The sequence below is a fragment of the Melospiza melodia genome, chromosome 25, assembly GCF_035770615.1.
Source record: "Melospiza melodia melodia isolate bMelMel2 chromosome 25, bMelMel2.pri, whole genome shotgun sequence".
Taxonomy (NCBI): Eukaryota; Metazoa; Chordata; class Aves; order Passeriformes; family Passerellidae; genus Melospiza; species Melospiza melodia.
The window spans coordinates 9,483,380-9,498,084 of record NC_086218.1 but is presented as its reverse complement, the minus strand read 5'-3'; the positions used below and the strand labels follow the sequence as shown (position 1 = coordinate 9,498,084).

The 14,705-nt window shown below is 65.7% G+C and overlaps 2 protein-coding genes across 3 annotated transcripts; both read left to right on the top strand.

Moving 5' to 3' along the window:
• The first annotated feature begins 3,390 nt into the window (after nucleotides 1-3,390).
• SCAMP3 (secretory carrier membrane protein 3) lies at nucleotides 3,391-7,383 on the top strand. The gene is made up of 8 exons (XM_063176627.1): nucleotides 3,391-3,545; nucleotides 3,662-3,781; nucleotides 3,858-3,978; nucleotides 4,055-4,183; nucleotides 4,319-4,478; nucleotides 4,594-4,695; nucleotides 4,774-4,891; nucleotides 6,108-7,383. Exons 1-8 carry the CDS (start codon nucleotides 3,429-3,431, stop codon nucleotides 6,252-6,254), a joined length of 1,014 nt encoding a protein of 337 aa, XP_063032697.1. The 5' UTR covers nucleotides 3,391-3,428; the 3' UTR covers nucleotides 6,255-7,383.
• A 774-nt stretch (nucleotides 7,384-8,157) lies between these two features.
• On the top strand, nucleotides 8,158-14,685 carry ENTREP3 (endosomal transmembrane epsin interactor 3). 2 transcript variants are annotated; one of them, XM_063176360.1, is made up of 12 exons: nucleotides 8,158-8,377; nucleotides 8,927-8,983; nucleotides 9,104-9,214; nucleotides 9,350-9,475; nucleotides 9,571-9,678; nucleotides 9,822-9,982; nucleotides 10,081-10,180; nucleotides 10,265-10,349; nucleotides 10,426-11,013; nucleotides 11,250-11,318; nucleotides 12,325-12,575; nucleotides 13,713-14,685. In XM_063176360.1, exons 1-12 carry the CDS (start codon nucleotides 8,159-8,161, stop codon nucleotides 13,881-13,883), a joined length of 2,046 nt encoding a protein of 681 aa, XP_063032430.1. In that variant the 5' UTR covers nucleotide 8,158; the 3' UTR covers nucleotides 13,884-14,685. The 2 variants fall into 2 exon arrangements, with proteins under 2 accessions (XP_063032430.1, XP_063032431.1); XM_063176361.1 differs by having other exon boundaries at nucleotides 11,253-11,318; nucleotides 13,713-14,684.
• Nucleotides 14,686-14,705: the final 20 nt, after the last annotated feature.

The window sequence follows — 14,705 nt, the reverse complement described above, 5'->3', positions numbered from 1 at the left end:
GGGGGAAGGAGAGGGATGAAAGAAACTTTGTGGTCCTGCTGTATCCACCTGCACTGAGTAGGAGCTGCTTTTGGCCCTCAGGGCTGCAGCTGGACCTGAGTAGATGCTGTTTTGTGGGGTAGAAAACCAGGGATTGGCTTTTTCTTTGTGCCCTGGGTCCAGTGTTGGGGTGGGAGGCAGAGAAGGGACAGGGAGGGTTCTCTTACCTGAAGGAACCTCTCAGCCTTAGCTGGGGTTGTCAGGAGCCCACATCCAGCTGTCCTACACCCACCCCAGGGCTGGCTGTGTCTTTTGGACTCTTCCCAGCTCTGCAGGGAGGCTGGGCCTTGGTTTGGGCTGTTCCCTGGGTGCTTTTTGGGCTGTGTCACAGCTGATGGCAGGGCCAGAGCCTCGCTGGGGTGTGGGTGACACATGTGGCACCATCAGGCTGTGCCCATGCAGAGGGGAAAGGAAATGTCTGGTTTCACTTGGAGTGAGTGTGGGGAGCCTCAGGGTGGCACTGAGCCATCTGCATGGGCCTCAGGAAGGTGACAACCATCTGCATGGGCCTGTGAGAGCCTCAAGAAGGGTGACAGAGCCATCTCCATGGGCCTCAGGAAGGGTGACACTGAGCCATCTCCATGGGCCTCAGGAAGGTGACACTGAGCCATCTCCATGGGCCTCAGGAAAGGTGACACTGAGCCATCTGCACGGGCCTCAAGAAGGTGACAGCCATCTCCATGGGCCTGTGAGAGCCTCAGGGAAGGTGACACTGAGCCATCTGCATGGACCTCAGGAAGGGTGACACTGAGCCATCTCCATGGGTGATGTGAGAGCCTCAGGAAGGTGACACTGAGCCATCTCTGTGGGCCTCAGGAAGGTGACAGAGCCATCTCCATGGGCCTGTGAGAGCCTCAGGAAGGTGACACTGAGCCATCTCCATGGACCTCAGGATGGTGACACTGAGCCATCTCTGTGGCCTTGTGAGAGCCTCAGGAAAGGTGACAGAGGCATCTCCATGAGCCTGTGAGAGCCTCAGGGAAGGTGACACTGAGCCATCTCTGTGGGCTTGTGAGAGCCTCAGGAAGGTGACACTGAGCCATCTGCATGGGTGATGTGAGAGCCTCAGGAAGGTGACACTGAGCCATCTCTGTGGGCCTCAGGAAGGTGACAGAGCCATCTCCATGGGCCTGTGAGAGCCTCAGGAAGGGTGACACTGAGCCATCTCCATGGACCTCAGGAAGGGTGACACTGAGCCATCTCCATGGACCTCAGGATGGTGACACTGAGCCATCTCCATGGGTGATGTGAGAGCCTCAGGAAGGTGACACTGAGCCATCTGCATGGTCCTCAGGATGGGTGACACTGAGCCATCTCCATGGGCCTGTGAGAGCCTCAGGGAAGGTGACACTGAGCCATCTCCATGGACCTCAGGATGGTGACACTGAGCCATCTCCATGGGTGATGTGAGAGCCTCAGGAAGGGTGACACTGAGCCATCTGCATGGACCTCAGGAAGGGTGACACTGAGCCATCTCCATGGGCCTGTGAGAGCCTCAGGAAGGTGACACTGAGCCATCTGCATGGACCTCAGGAAGGGTGACACTGAGCCATCTCCATGGGTGATGTGAGAGCCTCAGGAAGGTGACACTGAGCCATCTCCATGGGCCTGTGAGAGCCTCAGGAAAGGTGACAGAGCCATCTCCATGAGCCTGTGAGAGCCTCAGGAAGGTGACACTGAGCCATCTCCATGGGCCTCAGGAAGGGTGACACTGAGCCATCTCCATGGGCCTCAGGAAGGGTGACACTGAGCCATCTCCATGGGCCTGTGAGAGCCTCAGGGAAGGTGACACTGAGCCATCTCCATGGGCTTGTGACCCTCCCTGCGCCCAGCCCCACGCTGAGGCTGGAGGAGAATTAAATTATCTGCTTCATACCTTAACTTCAAGAAAATAACAAACTCCTGCTGCTGTCCAAACCCCAAATCCACAGCTTCCACCTCTGCCGGGAGCAGCTCCAGCTTTGGGAGAGGTGGGAGCTCACCTGTGGCGTTCAGATGCCACTCTCAGTCTGTGCAGAGTGTTTTTAGCAGTGTGCTGAGCGCGGGGAGGGGACAGGGCGGGGACAGAGCGTGTCCTGCTCCCGGGATGCTCCCGGGACCTGGGATGGGCTCAGTGTGCAGCCCATGGGCAGCTGGAGGGGCAGGAGTGGGAGATTCCTATAAATAACAGCTCCAGGAGGAATTCCCCGAGCGCTCGTCGTGCCTGGGCTCGGGGTGGGTCCGGCTCGGTGACAGCTGCTGGAGCGACCCCTGAGGGGACGGGGGGGCTGTGTGGGCAGCAGGTGAACGGTACCGGTACCGGGGCTGCCCGGTAAGAGCAGGGAGCAGGAGCGGGGGTGGGGACACGGCAGGGCAGGAGGAGCCGCTGTCCCGGCAGGTCCGGCTGGGTGGAGACCTGGAACCGTGAGGGAACCGGGGGGTGATACCGGGTACTGGATACCGGGACACCGGGGAGTGATGGGCACCGGGACACCGGGAGGTGATGGGTAATGGATACCGGGACATCGGGGGCGATGGGCACCGGGACACCGGGGAGTGATGGGCAATGGATACCGGCACACCGGTGGGGTGATGGGTAATGGATACCGGGACACCGGGGAGTGATGGGTGGTGGATACCGGGACATCGGGGACGATGGGCACCGGGACACCGGGGGGTGACGGGCGGTGGATACCGGGACACCGGGAGGTGATGGGCAATGGATACAGGGACACCGGTGGGGTGATGGGTGATGGATACCGGGACACCGGGAGGTGATGGGTGATGGATACAGGGACACCGGGGGGTGATGGGCGGTGGATACCGGGACACCGATGGGGTGATGGGTAATGGATACCGGGACATCGGGGGCGATGGGCACCGGGACACCGGGGAGTGATGGGCAATGGATACCGGCACACCGGTGGGGTGATGGGTGATGGATACCGGGATACTGGGACACCGGGAGGCGATGGAGGACGGATAATGGGACACCGGGGTGCGATGGGTACTGGATACCGGGACACTGAGGGGTGGTGGGCGGTGGATACCGGACACGGGGAGGTGATGGGTAATGGACACCGGGACACGGAGCGGTGATGGACACCGGGACCCCGGGGTGCGATGGGTACTGGGTGCCGCCCCTCCCGGGGGTGCCCGCAGGAAGGGCGGGGCCCGGGGCTGGGGTGGGGGACGGGCGCGCCGCACGTGACCCCGGGACACGTGGCCGCGTCACGCGCGCGCCCCGCCCGGCGCGGCTCCGGCGCGTGCGCAGCGGCCCCCTGCGGCGGGGGTCTCCCCGATGACGTCACGGCGCAGCGGGACCAATCAGCGGCGGGCAGGGGCGGGGCCTGGCGGCGGCGGCGGCGCCGGTCCCGCGGGTGCAGCGCGCTCCCGGTCCCGGTCCGGCCATGGCCCAGCGCGGCGGCCCCGCGGTGCTCCCGGACAACCCCTTCCAGGACCCCGCGGCGCTGCAGGCCCGGCCCGGCGCTGTGCTGGATGGCTACAACCCCTTCGAGAGCGACGCGGTGAGCGCCGGGGCCTGCCCGGGCACCGGGGCCTGCCCCGGTACCGGATCTTCTTCCCGGCACCGGAGCCCTCCCCGCTACCGGCGCGGTCTCACCCCTCTCCTCTTCCCCTGCAGCCACCGCCGCCCTTCCAGACCCCTTCGGTAGCGCCGCCGCCCCCGGTAGCGGCGGCCGCGCAGCCCCCGCGGAAGGCGAGTCCCACCGAGCCCCGCAACTACGGCTCCTACGGCTCGCAGGTACGGGGGGAGGCGCCGCCGGGCCGGGACGCGGGCACCGGCCGGAGCCCAAGGTTCGTGTCCCCCCTCTCCGCAGGCCTCGGCCGCCGCCGCCACGGCGGAGCTGCTGAAGCGGCAGGAGGAGCTCAACCGGAAAGCGGAGGAGCTGGACCGGCGGGAGCGGGAGCTGCAGAACGCGGCCCTCGGCGGTGCCCAGAGTGAGTGGCGGGGCTGGGCAGGGCTGGGACCCCCCTGGAGCCCTCCTGGCTCCTCCTCACCCTCTTCCCTCCGCAGCGAGGCTCAACAACTGGCCCCCGCTGCCGTCCTTCTGCCCGGTGAAGCCGTGCTTCTACCAGGACATCCCCGTGGAGATCCCGGCTGACTTCCAGAAGACAGTGACAACCATGTACTACCTCTGGATGGGTGAGTCTCCAGCAGAGCCCGGCAGCAGCTGGAAGGATGAATTTGGGTGCTGCCGCTCTGGGGAATCGGGATGAACAGGTGGTTGTGGGGTTGGGGGAGCCTGGATGGGCTCCTGAGCTCTGTGCCGTCCCTCAGCCAGCACCATTGCTCTGTTCATGAACTTCCTGTCCTCGCTCGCCTGGTTCTGCGTGGATCCCACGTCCGGCTCTGGGTTTGGCCTCTCCATCCTCTGGGCTCTGCTCTACACGCCCTGTTCCTTTGTCTGCTGGTACCGGCCCATGTACAAAGCCTTCAGGTGTGTCCCGAGCCCTGGGCACCTGCAGGATGGGCTCTCCCACCCCCAGCTCCCTGTTCTCCTGCTTTAAGGAAGGTTTGGGAGCTTCCTAACCTTACTCATTTCTTCCTCCCAGGAGCGACAGTTCCTTCAACTTCTTTGTCTTCTTCTTCGTCTTCTTTGCCCAGAACGTGATGTATGTGCTGCAGGCCATCGGCATCCCAAACTGGGGATTCAGGTGGGCCATGACCCTGCAAGGGGTGAGAGGTGGGTGGGGGAAGAGGGAACCTGGGGGCCACAGCCTCTTGTTTTGCAGTGGCTGGATCCTGAGCCTGATAGCACTGCGGACTAACAAGGCCGTGGCAGTGATGATGATCCTGGTGTCCTTGTCCTTCACGGCCGTGGCTGTGCTGGGCATCATCATGCTGAAAAAGGTGGGTTGGGGATCGAAGCCTGCAGCCTGAGCCATCCCTCATCCCTTTTTGGGGGATTTTTGGACCATCACAGCGCTGTGTTGTTAGGAGCTGCAGCCTGAGCCATCCCTTTTGGGGGCGGTTTGGTCCATCACAGCTTTGTTTACTGGGAGCCTGCAGTTCCAGCCATCCTTTTGGGGAGCTTTGGGCCATGACAACTCTGTTTACCAGAGGCCTGCAGCCTGAGGCATCCCTCATCCCTTTTGGGGAGCTTTGGGCCATCACACCTCTGTTTTCTGGGGACCTGCAGCTAGAGGCATCCCTCATCCCTTTTGGGGGAGGTTTGGGTCATCACAACTCTGTGTACTTAGGACCTGCAGCCTGAGCCATCCCTTTGGGGAGCTTTGGGCCATCACAGCTCTGTTAAACTGGTGCCTGCAGCCAGAGCCATCCCTCATCCCTTTTGGGGAGGTTTGGGCCATCACACCTCTGTTTTTTGGGGACCTGCAGCCAGCGGCATCCCTCATCCCTTTTTGGAGAGGTTTGGGTCTTCACAACTCTGTTCACCTGTGGGACCTGCAGCCTGAGCCATCCCTCATCCTTTTTGGGGGAAGTTTAGGCCATCACAGCTCTGTTTACCTGGAGCCTGCAGCCTGAGCCATCCCTTTGGGAAAGTTTGGGCCATCACAGCTCTGTTTCCCAGGGCCTGCAGCCTGAGCCATCCCTTTGGGGGAAGTTTGGTCCATCACAGCTTTGTTTACTGGGAGCCTGCAGTTCGAGCCATCCTTTTGGGGAGCTTTGGGCCATCACACCTCTGTTTCCCAGGGCCTGCAGCCTGAGCCATCTCTTTTGAGGGAGGTTTGGGTCGTCACCACTCTATTTACCAGGACCTGCAGCCAGAGCCATCCCTCATCCCTTTTGGGGGAGGTTTGGGCCATCACAACTTTGTTTACTCAGGACCTGCAGTTCCAACCATCCGTTTGGGGAGGTTTGGGCCGTCACAGCTCTGTTTAAATGGGACCTGCAGCCTGAGCCATCCCTTTTGGGGAGGTTTGGGCCGTCACAGCTCTGTTTAAATGGGACCTGCAGCCTGAGCCATCCTTTTGGGGAGGTTTGGGCCGTCACAGCTCTGTTTCCCAGGGCCTGCAGCCTGAGCCATCCTTTTGGGGAGGTTTGGGCCGTCACAGCTCTGTTTCCCCGGGCCTCCAGCCCTGACCCCGTTCCCTGCTGCCCCCAGATCCACTCCCTGTACCGCCGCACGGGTGCCAGCTTCCAGAAGGCGCAGGAGGAGTTTGCCGCCGGCGTTTTCTCCAACCAGGCCGTGCGCACGGCCGCGGCCAACGCCGCCGCGGGCGCGGCCACCAACGCCTTCCGTGCCCCGTAGCCTGCGGGCCCTGCCCCTCCCGGCGCCCCGGGGCTCCTCCCGAGGAAGAGGAAGGCCGAGGAAGAGGAAACCCGAGTCGCACTTTCACTGGATCCCCATCGGCTCTCAGAGGCTGCCTCATCCCGGCTTGGAAGTGCTGGTGCCTGAATCGTCTGCTGCTCTTAACCCCCTTTTCTCCTCACGGACAGAGGCTGTTGTGGTTTGTGCTGGTCCCCTCCCCTCAGCAGATTGGGGGGGAGCAGGGTGGGGAGCCCTGAGCCATCGTCCTCCCTCCCAGCACCAGCTGCTGGGGGCAGGAGCCTCCCCAGATGGCTGCGATGCTGCTTCCAGGGACTGGAACGGTCACTTGCCTTCCTTGTGCTCTCCTGTTTCCCCACCTGGTGATGACACTTGTGCTCCTTTAGGGTGTGGGAGGGTCCCCTGCCCCCCCCCCCCGTGTGCCCAGGGGACCCCCATGCTCTGCCAAGAACGTCATCCCCCTCTTCCTCCTGGGGCTTGCTCCAGTGGGATGAGGACGGGGCTGGTGCTTTCCCCAGGCTGTCTCGTCCTTTTGTCCTGTCCCTTTCCCCATCCTCTCCCTCTCTTCAGGCCCAGGGATGAGGAGAGCAGGGCAGGGACAGGCAGAGCTCGGGCAGCTGCTGCTTGTGGGGATCCTGCCTTTTTCGCCCGTGTGGAGCCCAAAGCCAGGCTGGGTGCCGAGGAGCAGCCCTGGCGTTTACATGGCACCCCTTTGCCTCCAGGGAGGGCTGAACAGCTCCTGCAGCCCCCTCCCCACCCACTTCGAGGACTGTGACCCCCTTGCTGCCCCCAGCACCCTCCAGCCAAGGCCTTCGGGGGCTGAGCCAGCCCCGTGTGCAGCCCCTCGCCCCCCTTACCTGCCCTCTGTCCCCTGCCCTGGTGTCCCTGGGCGTCCCCAGGACAGGTCTCACGCATTCTGCTTCAGTCCATCTCCTCTCGGATGCTCCGGGGCTGGCGAGAGGCTTTGTGCCTTCAGCCGTGGGGGCCGGTGCCCTCCCGGTCCCGCTGGAACCGGGGCTCCTCCGGGCGTCCCCGCCTCCTCCGCTGCTCCCCCGTGTGCTGTTCCCGCCCGCTCCCGGTTTATTTAAGGAATAAATGAAGGTTCACTCTCTTCCTTCGCCATCTCCGTGCGCCTCCCGGGGGGCTGGAGGGGAGCAGCGGGGCCGCTGTGGGCGGACTACAGCTCCCGTCGTGCCGCGCGGCCGCTGTGGGCGGACTACAGCTCCCGTCGTGCCTCACGGGGGCGGCCCCGGCGCGGGCGCGGCCCAGCCCCGCCGGCCTGTGTGGGACCGGCCCCGGCGCTCCAGCTGCGGCCCCGGGCGCTCCCCGGCCATGCTCGGCCGCAGCCTCCCGCCGCTCCGGCGTCCCCGCCCGCCGCTCCGTGCGGCGCCACGGCTGCGGGGCGCGGAGCGGACGGACCGCCGGTAGCCGCCCGCCGCCCTTAGCGGTACCGGGAGCCGGCTCTGCGCCCGCCGCCGCCAGCGGAGGATGCTCCGGTCCGGAGCGCGGCTCCCGCCTGCAGGCGCTGCCCCGGGGGCCGCGTCCCGGGCGGCGGCTCTCGGTCCCCGCGGGGCGGGATGATCTCCCGGCGGGGGCCCGGCGCTGCACCGACGGCCAGGGAGGCGGCGGCGGTCCCGGGGCCGCGCTCCGTGCCCGGCCGGCGGTTCTAGGCCGGTTCCGTTCCGCGTGGCCGTGGGCGCTGCCCGAGCCCCCCCCCGCCCGGGGCAGGGAAGAGCCGCCGTCAGCATCCTCCGGCAAGGCCGAAAGGTGGAGCCCGGCCCGTTCCCGCAGAGCGGCTGCTCCCGCTGCCCGCGGTCCTGGCGCGGTGCCGCCGGCTGCCCCGGGGCTCCGGGGCCGGCCCCGAGCCGCCGCCCGCCGCCGCGGCCATGCCCTCCCCCAGCGACTCGAGCCGCTCGCTGACCGGCCGCAGCTCCCGCAGCCTCACCCACCTCCGCCTCCAGCGCGCCTGGCTGCAGGTCCTGCTCGTCCTGGGGCTCGTGCAAGCCGTGCTGGGCGTCCTCATCGTCACCTTCAGCCTGGTGGCGGCCACCATCACTCCCTCCACCAAAATCCGGCACTCCTGCCCGTCCTGGGCCGGCTTCTCGGTGAGTACGGGGCCGAGGGGGCTGCGCTGCTCCCCCGGGGGCCGAACCGGCCGCCGGTCCCAGGGGAGGGCAGCCCCGGTGCTCCCCCAGCCTCTGCCCGTGCCTGCCGCGGTGCATTGTGGGAGAATCCCAAGGGCTCCCCCAGGGTGACTCTGAGGGATGGGGACCCCCGAGGGGTGTGGGGGAATGTCTGGGGTCCGCAGGGAGGGCTGTGGGGGCACTACAGTGACCACAGGGCAGGGACAGGGTGGCGATGGGGGCTCCGCTCTGGCTGCCGGGTATTGAGGTGGGGGCAGCACCCGGGGTCCCCCGAGGTGACCCTGCAGCACGGATGCTGGCCCGGGTTTGCTTGCTGCCCAGCCAGAGCAGCCCGCAGTCCCCAGGCCCTGAATCAGCAGTTTCTCCCATCTCGTGGCGCCAGGGCTGCTCCCGGGCTGGCTCCAGGCCTGCGGGGACCAGGGGGCTCTGCCCGTGGGCAGGGGCTGCTCTGGCCCCTGTGCCTGACAGAGCCTTCTCCCTGTGCTCACCCCGGGCCTTGTGCACCTGCAGCTGGCACTGTCCGGGCTGGTCGGCATCGTCTCCTGGAAGCGGCCGCTCACCCTGGTGGTAGGTGTTGGGGGGACACCCTTCCGCAGGCGGGGCTAGCCCAGCGTGGGGAGACCGAGCATCCCCCGGGTGCTCCGCCGGCTCCCTGCTCCGCCGGCAGCCCCTCTCCTCCCGCTGCAGATCGCCTTCTTCACGCTGCTCTCGGTGCTGGCCGTCATGCTGAGCCTCGCCGGCTCCATCCTGTCGTGCCAGAACGCGCAGCTGGTGAAGACCCTGGAGGCCTGCGAGAGGGTGAGGCCGAGCAGGGACCCCCGGGTTCATGCCTGGCTTGTGGGGGGGCTCTGCGGAGCTGGCGGGGATGTGCTGGTGGCTCTCAGGGGGATTGCACGGCATCCGGAGCTTCCTCGCAGTGTTTCTTGTCGCCAGGAGAGGGACACGTGTGTCTGCTGCCAGGCCCGCTCGGAGCCCCCGCCCGCCTCCTGCAGCCAGCAGAGCGAGCAGCTCACCATGTTCCCCAACGCCAACTGCCGGAGCATCCGTGTGGCGCTCAAGGTGGAGGAGCTGGGGAATGCAAGGGCTCCCTGGGAAGCGGCCGCAGCCCCGGCCATGGCTCTGCGGGCTCTGCAGCTCACCCCACTGCTCCCCAGGATCTCCTCTTCAGTGTCTGTGGCTTGACCATCTTCTCCACCGTCATCTGCATGCTCTCTGCTGTCGTGTGCTGCATCCAGATCTTCTCCCTTGACATCGTCCATGTGGTGAGTCCCAGGCTGGGGTGGTCCCTGGGGTGCCAGGGCAGGACCTGGCCCCAGCCAGGTACAGATTAAAGCCCGGGATGCACATCCCTTGCTGGATCTCAGCCCAGGAGGTCCCAGCTCTCCCCTGTCCCCTCTCCCTGCAGCTGGTCCCACAGCGCTCGAGCTCTGTGACGTTGGAATGCACGTCCCCACCTGACACCTTCCTGCAGAGCATGATGGACTTCGAGGAGTTTGTGCCCCCAGTGCCACCACCCCCCTACTACCCACCTGAGTACACCTGCAGCTCCGAGACGGACGCTCAGAGGTACCACTGGGAGCAAGGCTGCTAGGACAGGGGGGATCTGTGTGTCCCCAGGCTGGGCTTCTCCCACCCAGAGTGGCTTTTCTGCTTTGTCTCCACAGCATCACCTACAACGGCTCCATGGACAGCCCCGTGCCCCTCTACCCAACCGATTTCCCCCCATCCTACGAGACTGTGATGGGGCTGCGGGGAGACAGCCAGGTGGGGGCTGTGGGGCTGTGAGCAGAGCAGGCTGGGCACGATGGGCCTCCAGCTCAGCTGAGCCCCGTGCCTGCTGCCCCACAGGCCACCCTGTTCGACTCGCAGCTGACAGAGGGCTCCCACGCCTGCACCTGTGACCGCGTCCCCTCCATCGTGCTCAGCGGGGAAGGTGAGTGCCGCCCCCAGGATGATGGCAGGGCCGGCTCTGGCAGCTCCTCAGCCGTGCCCATCCTCTCCCCTCGCAGTCTCCATGGACAGCGGCTCCCTGATCATGTCGGAGATCATGGACATCCCCGGGGACAGCAGCCCCTCGGAGGACTCGTGCCTGCTGGAGCTGCAGGGCTCCATGCGCTCCGTGGATTACGTCCTGTTCCGCTCCATCCAGCGCAGCCGCGCCGATTACTGCCTGAGCGTGGACTGCGTGCAGTGCAGCCACCACGCCCGCAGCCCCACGCTGGCCCTGCAGGGCCCCTTCGAGGAGATGCCCCAGCCCCGAGTGCGGGGCGAGCGCTCCTATTCGTGCTCCACCGCCGAGCCCGGCCCCGACGGCGGCGGCGGCGGCGTCCTGGTGGGGGGAGCCGTGACCCACAGCTGCAACCGGCTGGTGGGGCCCGTGCGCTGTGCCGGGCCCTGCTTCCCCGAGGTGCGCCTCAAGGACAAGGGCTCCTCGCTGCAGGGACGCGGGGGTGGCCGCCACACGGACAGCGCCACCGCCGGCCGCCCCCGGCGCAACAGCGAGACCTCGTGCCCTTCGTCCCCGGCCCCGGGGATGGCCCCGCGCCCGCTGCTGAGGTCGCACAGTGACCCCGGTGTCCCCATGGCCGGCCGTGCTGGTAGGTGACAATGACCTCTGGGATGGGATGGGAGCGTGGCAGTGTCTGTGCGGCGCGGCCGGGATGTGCCGCAGGGTTTGGCTGCGGTTTTGTGCGGCCGGGTGGGATTAGAGCCAGTCTGGGATGGAGTGGGGGGAGCAGGGGAGGTCTGCTGGGCTGGGAGCAGGGGTGCTGGAGGGTTCTGCTGCTTGGGCTGTGCACACCTGCCCAGGCCTGAGGGCTCTCTCTGCTCCCAGCAGATTTCAGGGAAGTACTTTATACCAAAGCACTGGAGGACACCGTGTCCGACTCCTCCGCTGATACAGGTCAGAGCACTGGGGTGTACTGGGAGAGAAATGGGGCACAGGGGGGTGTCTGAAGCCCTCTGGGGATTGAACTCAGCCTGTTGGGGCTGGGACTGCTCCTGCTGACTGGGGATGGGACACAGCAGGACCCCAGGGCTCTGAGGATAGGTCTGCTGGGGTGTGACAGTGGGGACGGGTCCATCAGAGCAGTGTCCTGTGCCTGTCAGAGCAATGTCCTGAGTCTGACAAAGGGGACAGGTCCATCAGAGCAGTGTCCCAGGTCTGATGATGAGGACAGGACTGTCAGAGGAGCCTCCCAGGTCTGATGGTGGGGATGGATCCATCAGAACAGTGTCCTGGGACTGACAGTGGGGACAGGTCCATCAGGGCAGTGTCCTGGGTCTGATGACGAGGGCAGGACTCTCAGAGCAGTGTCCCTAGTCTGATGACGAGGACAGGACTGCCACAGCAGTGTCCTGGGTCTGACAATGGGGACAGGTCCATCAGGGCAGTGTCCTGGGTCTGTCAGAGCAATGTCCTGGGTCTGACAGTGAGGACAGGACTGCCAGAGCAGTGTCCTGTGCCTGTCAGAGCAGTGTTCTGGGTCTGATGACAAGGACAGGACTGCCAGAGCAGTGTTCTGGGTCTGATGACAAGGACAGGACTGCCAGAGCAGTGTCCTGGGGACACCAATGGGGACAGGTTCATCAAGGCAGTGTCCCTGGTCTGATGACGAGGACAGGACTGCCAGAGCAGTGTCCCTGGTCTGATGACAAGGACAGGACTGCCAGAGCAGTGTCCTGGGGACACCAATGGGGACAGGTTCATCAGGGCAATGTCCCTGGTCCGATGACAAGGACAGGACTACCACAGCAGTGTCCTGGGTCTGACAGTGAGGACAGGACTGCCAGAGCAGTGTCCTGTGTCTGATGACAAGGACAGGACTGCCAGAGCAGTGTCCCTGGTCTGGTGACAAGGACAGGACTGCCAGAGCAGTGTCCTGAGTGTGACAGCACCCTCCCCACAGGGCTGTGCTCCGAGGCCTGCCTGCTCCACCGTTCCCACTGTGATTCCCCGCCGCTGCTCCGGGCTGGCTCCGTGGGGAAGAACAAGCTGCCACCCTCCAAGAAGGTGCCACAGCAGCTGTCCAAGACGGCCACCCGCTCCCTGGGGGACCTCAAGGGCTACCGGGGCACCCGTGGGCTGGTGGCCAGGTTCCTGCAGAGACCCAAGCGCAGCGTGGAGGTGTCTGGGCACAGCTTCCACGGGCACAAACAGGTGGGTTCTGGAAGCCACAAGGGATGGGCAACTCCTCCTTCCCATCCATGCTCTCCCTCCCTTCTCTCCCCATCAACACCTCCACCCTGGCCCTTCCACTGTTTCATTCCCCTGCTGCACCCCCATTGTGTGGGCACCCTGGCTGCAGGCAGAGCGTTCTTCCTGCAGCACCATCCTTGCCCAGCCCTTCCTGGGGGGCAGCTCCTTTTCCTTGATCCCCACTGGAGCCACAGGTGGGAAAATCATCCCTGTTGCAATGGCTTTGGCTTTGCCCCTGAGTCACTGCACCCGGAGGCAGCTGCTGGGACATCCCCACAGCTCAGCTTTACGGGAGTCCTTGCGCAGCCCAGGAGGCCTCGACGGGAACCAACCTGTCCCAAATGCCAGCGTGGGCGCGTGATGCACGCCTCTGCCATCCCTGTCACCTCTGTCCTCCTGCCCCGTGTGCTGCCTGGCCGTGCTGGGGTGGGGGGGATTGAGCACAGGGGGGTGGCACAGGCACTGGTGCCATGGGCAGGGGTGCCACAGACAGGGGTGCCACGGGCAGGGGTTCACAGGCAGGGTGTCATTGACAGGAGTGTCATGGACAGGGGTGCCACAGGCAGGGGTGTCACAGGCAGGGATGCCACAAGCAGGGGTCCACGGGCAGTGGTGTCACGGACAGGGGTACCATGGGCAGGGGTGCCATGGGCAGGGTGTCACGGACACAGTGGGGCCATGGGCACTGGTGTCACGGGCAGGGGTGCCATGGGCAGGGGTGTCAGGGCTAGGGGTGTCGCGGGCAGGGGTGCCATGGGCAGGGTGTCACGGGCACTGGTGTCATGGGCAGAGGTGCCACGGGCAGGGGTGTTACGGGCAGGGGTGTCAGGGCTAGGGGTGCCATGGGCAAGGGTGGCACAGGCAGAGCTGCCACGGGCAGGGGTGCCACAGGCACACATCACAGGCAGGGGTACCATGGGCAGGGGTCCACGGACAAGGGTGCCATGGGAAGGGGTATCACGGGCAGGGGTACCACGGGCAGGGGTTCACAGGCAGGGCTGCCATGGGCAGCGGTGTTACGGGCAGGGTACCATGGGCAGGGGTGCCACAGCCAGGGCTGCCATCCCTGTGGCTGCAGCCCATCCCCGTGCCCTGCAGGTTCCCTGGAGTGCCTGGCCGGGTGCAGAGCGGCCCCACGAAGGGATCCACCTGCAGAGCTGCGGGGACCTGAGCTCCACGTCGTCCCTGCGGCGGCTCCTGTCCTCGCGCCGCCTGGAGCGCGGCCGCCCGCGGAGCCTCAGCGGGGCCTGCAAGGAGAGCGCGCTCTGAGGGCACGGCCTGGCACGGACCCTCTGCTCTGGGGAGGGAATCCTGCTCTGGGCTCAGCCCTGGACATTGCTCGGACATTGCTGCTGCTGCCCTGGTGGGGCTGGGCCCTGCCCTGCTGCCCCGGGGGTTCGGCTGAGCCCCTTCCCCGAGCAGGGCTGGGGTTTGGGGCTGGTCCCCTGGGGTGTCTGTGGGGAGCCAGGACAGCTGTGCCTGTCCCCATCTGCCTGTCTGGGATGGTTATGCCTGTTCCTTGTCCTGTTCCTTCTTCTGGGCATGCCTGTCCCTTGCCCTGTCCCTTGTGCCAGCTGTGCCTATTCCCTGGGATGGCCACGCCTGTCCCCTGCCCTGTCCCATGTTGTGGCTGTGCCTGACGCACGCACTGGCCATCCCCTGTCCCTCGTGCCAGCTGTGCCTGTAGCCTGGCATGGCCGTGCCTGTCCCCTGCCCTGGCCACGCTGTCCCTTTGGCTGGCTATGCTGGCTTGATCCCCGGTCCCTTGTGCCAGCCATGCCTGTCCCCTGTCCCCTCCACTGGCCGTGCCTGTCTTCTGCCTTGTTCTTTTGGCTGGCCATGCTGGCTTCATCCTCAGTCCCCTGTGCCAGCCGTGCCTGTCCTCCAGGACGACCTTGCCTGTCCCCTGTGCTGGCCCGGTCCCTGGCCTCCTGTGCCAGCGTACCCCGGAACTGCCACGCCTGTCCCTTGCTCTGTCCCCTGTCTCCAGGCCCTCCGCCCCGTTCGGTGCCGGTGCCGGTGCTGGCCGTGCCCGTTCCTCCCCGCCCGGCTGCGCCCGGGCCGCGCTGCGGGGCCGCTCCCGCGGCCGCT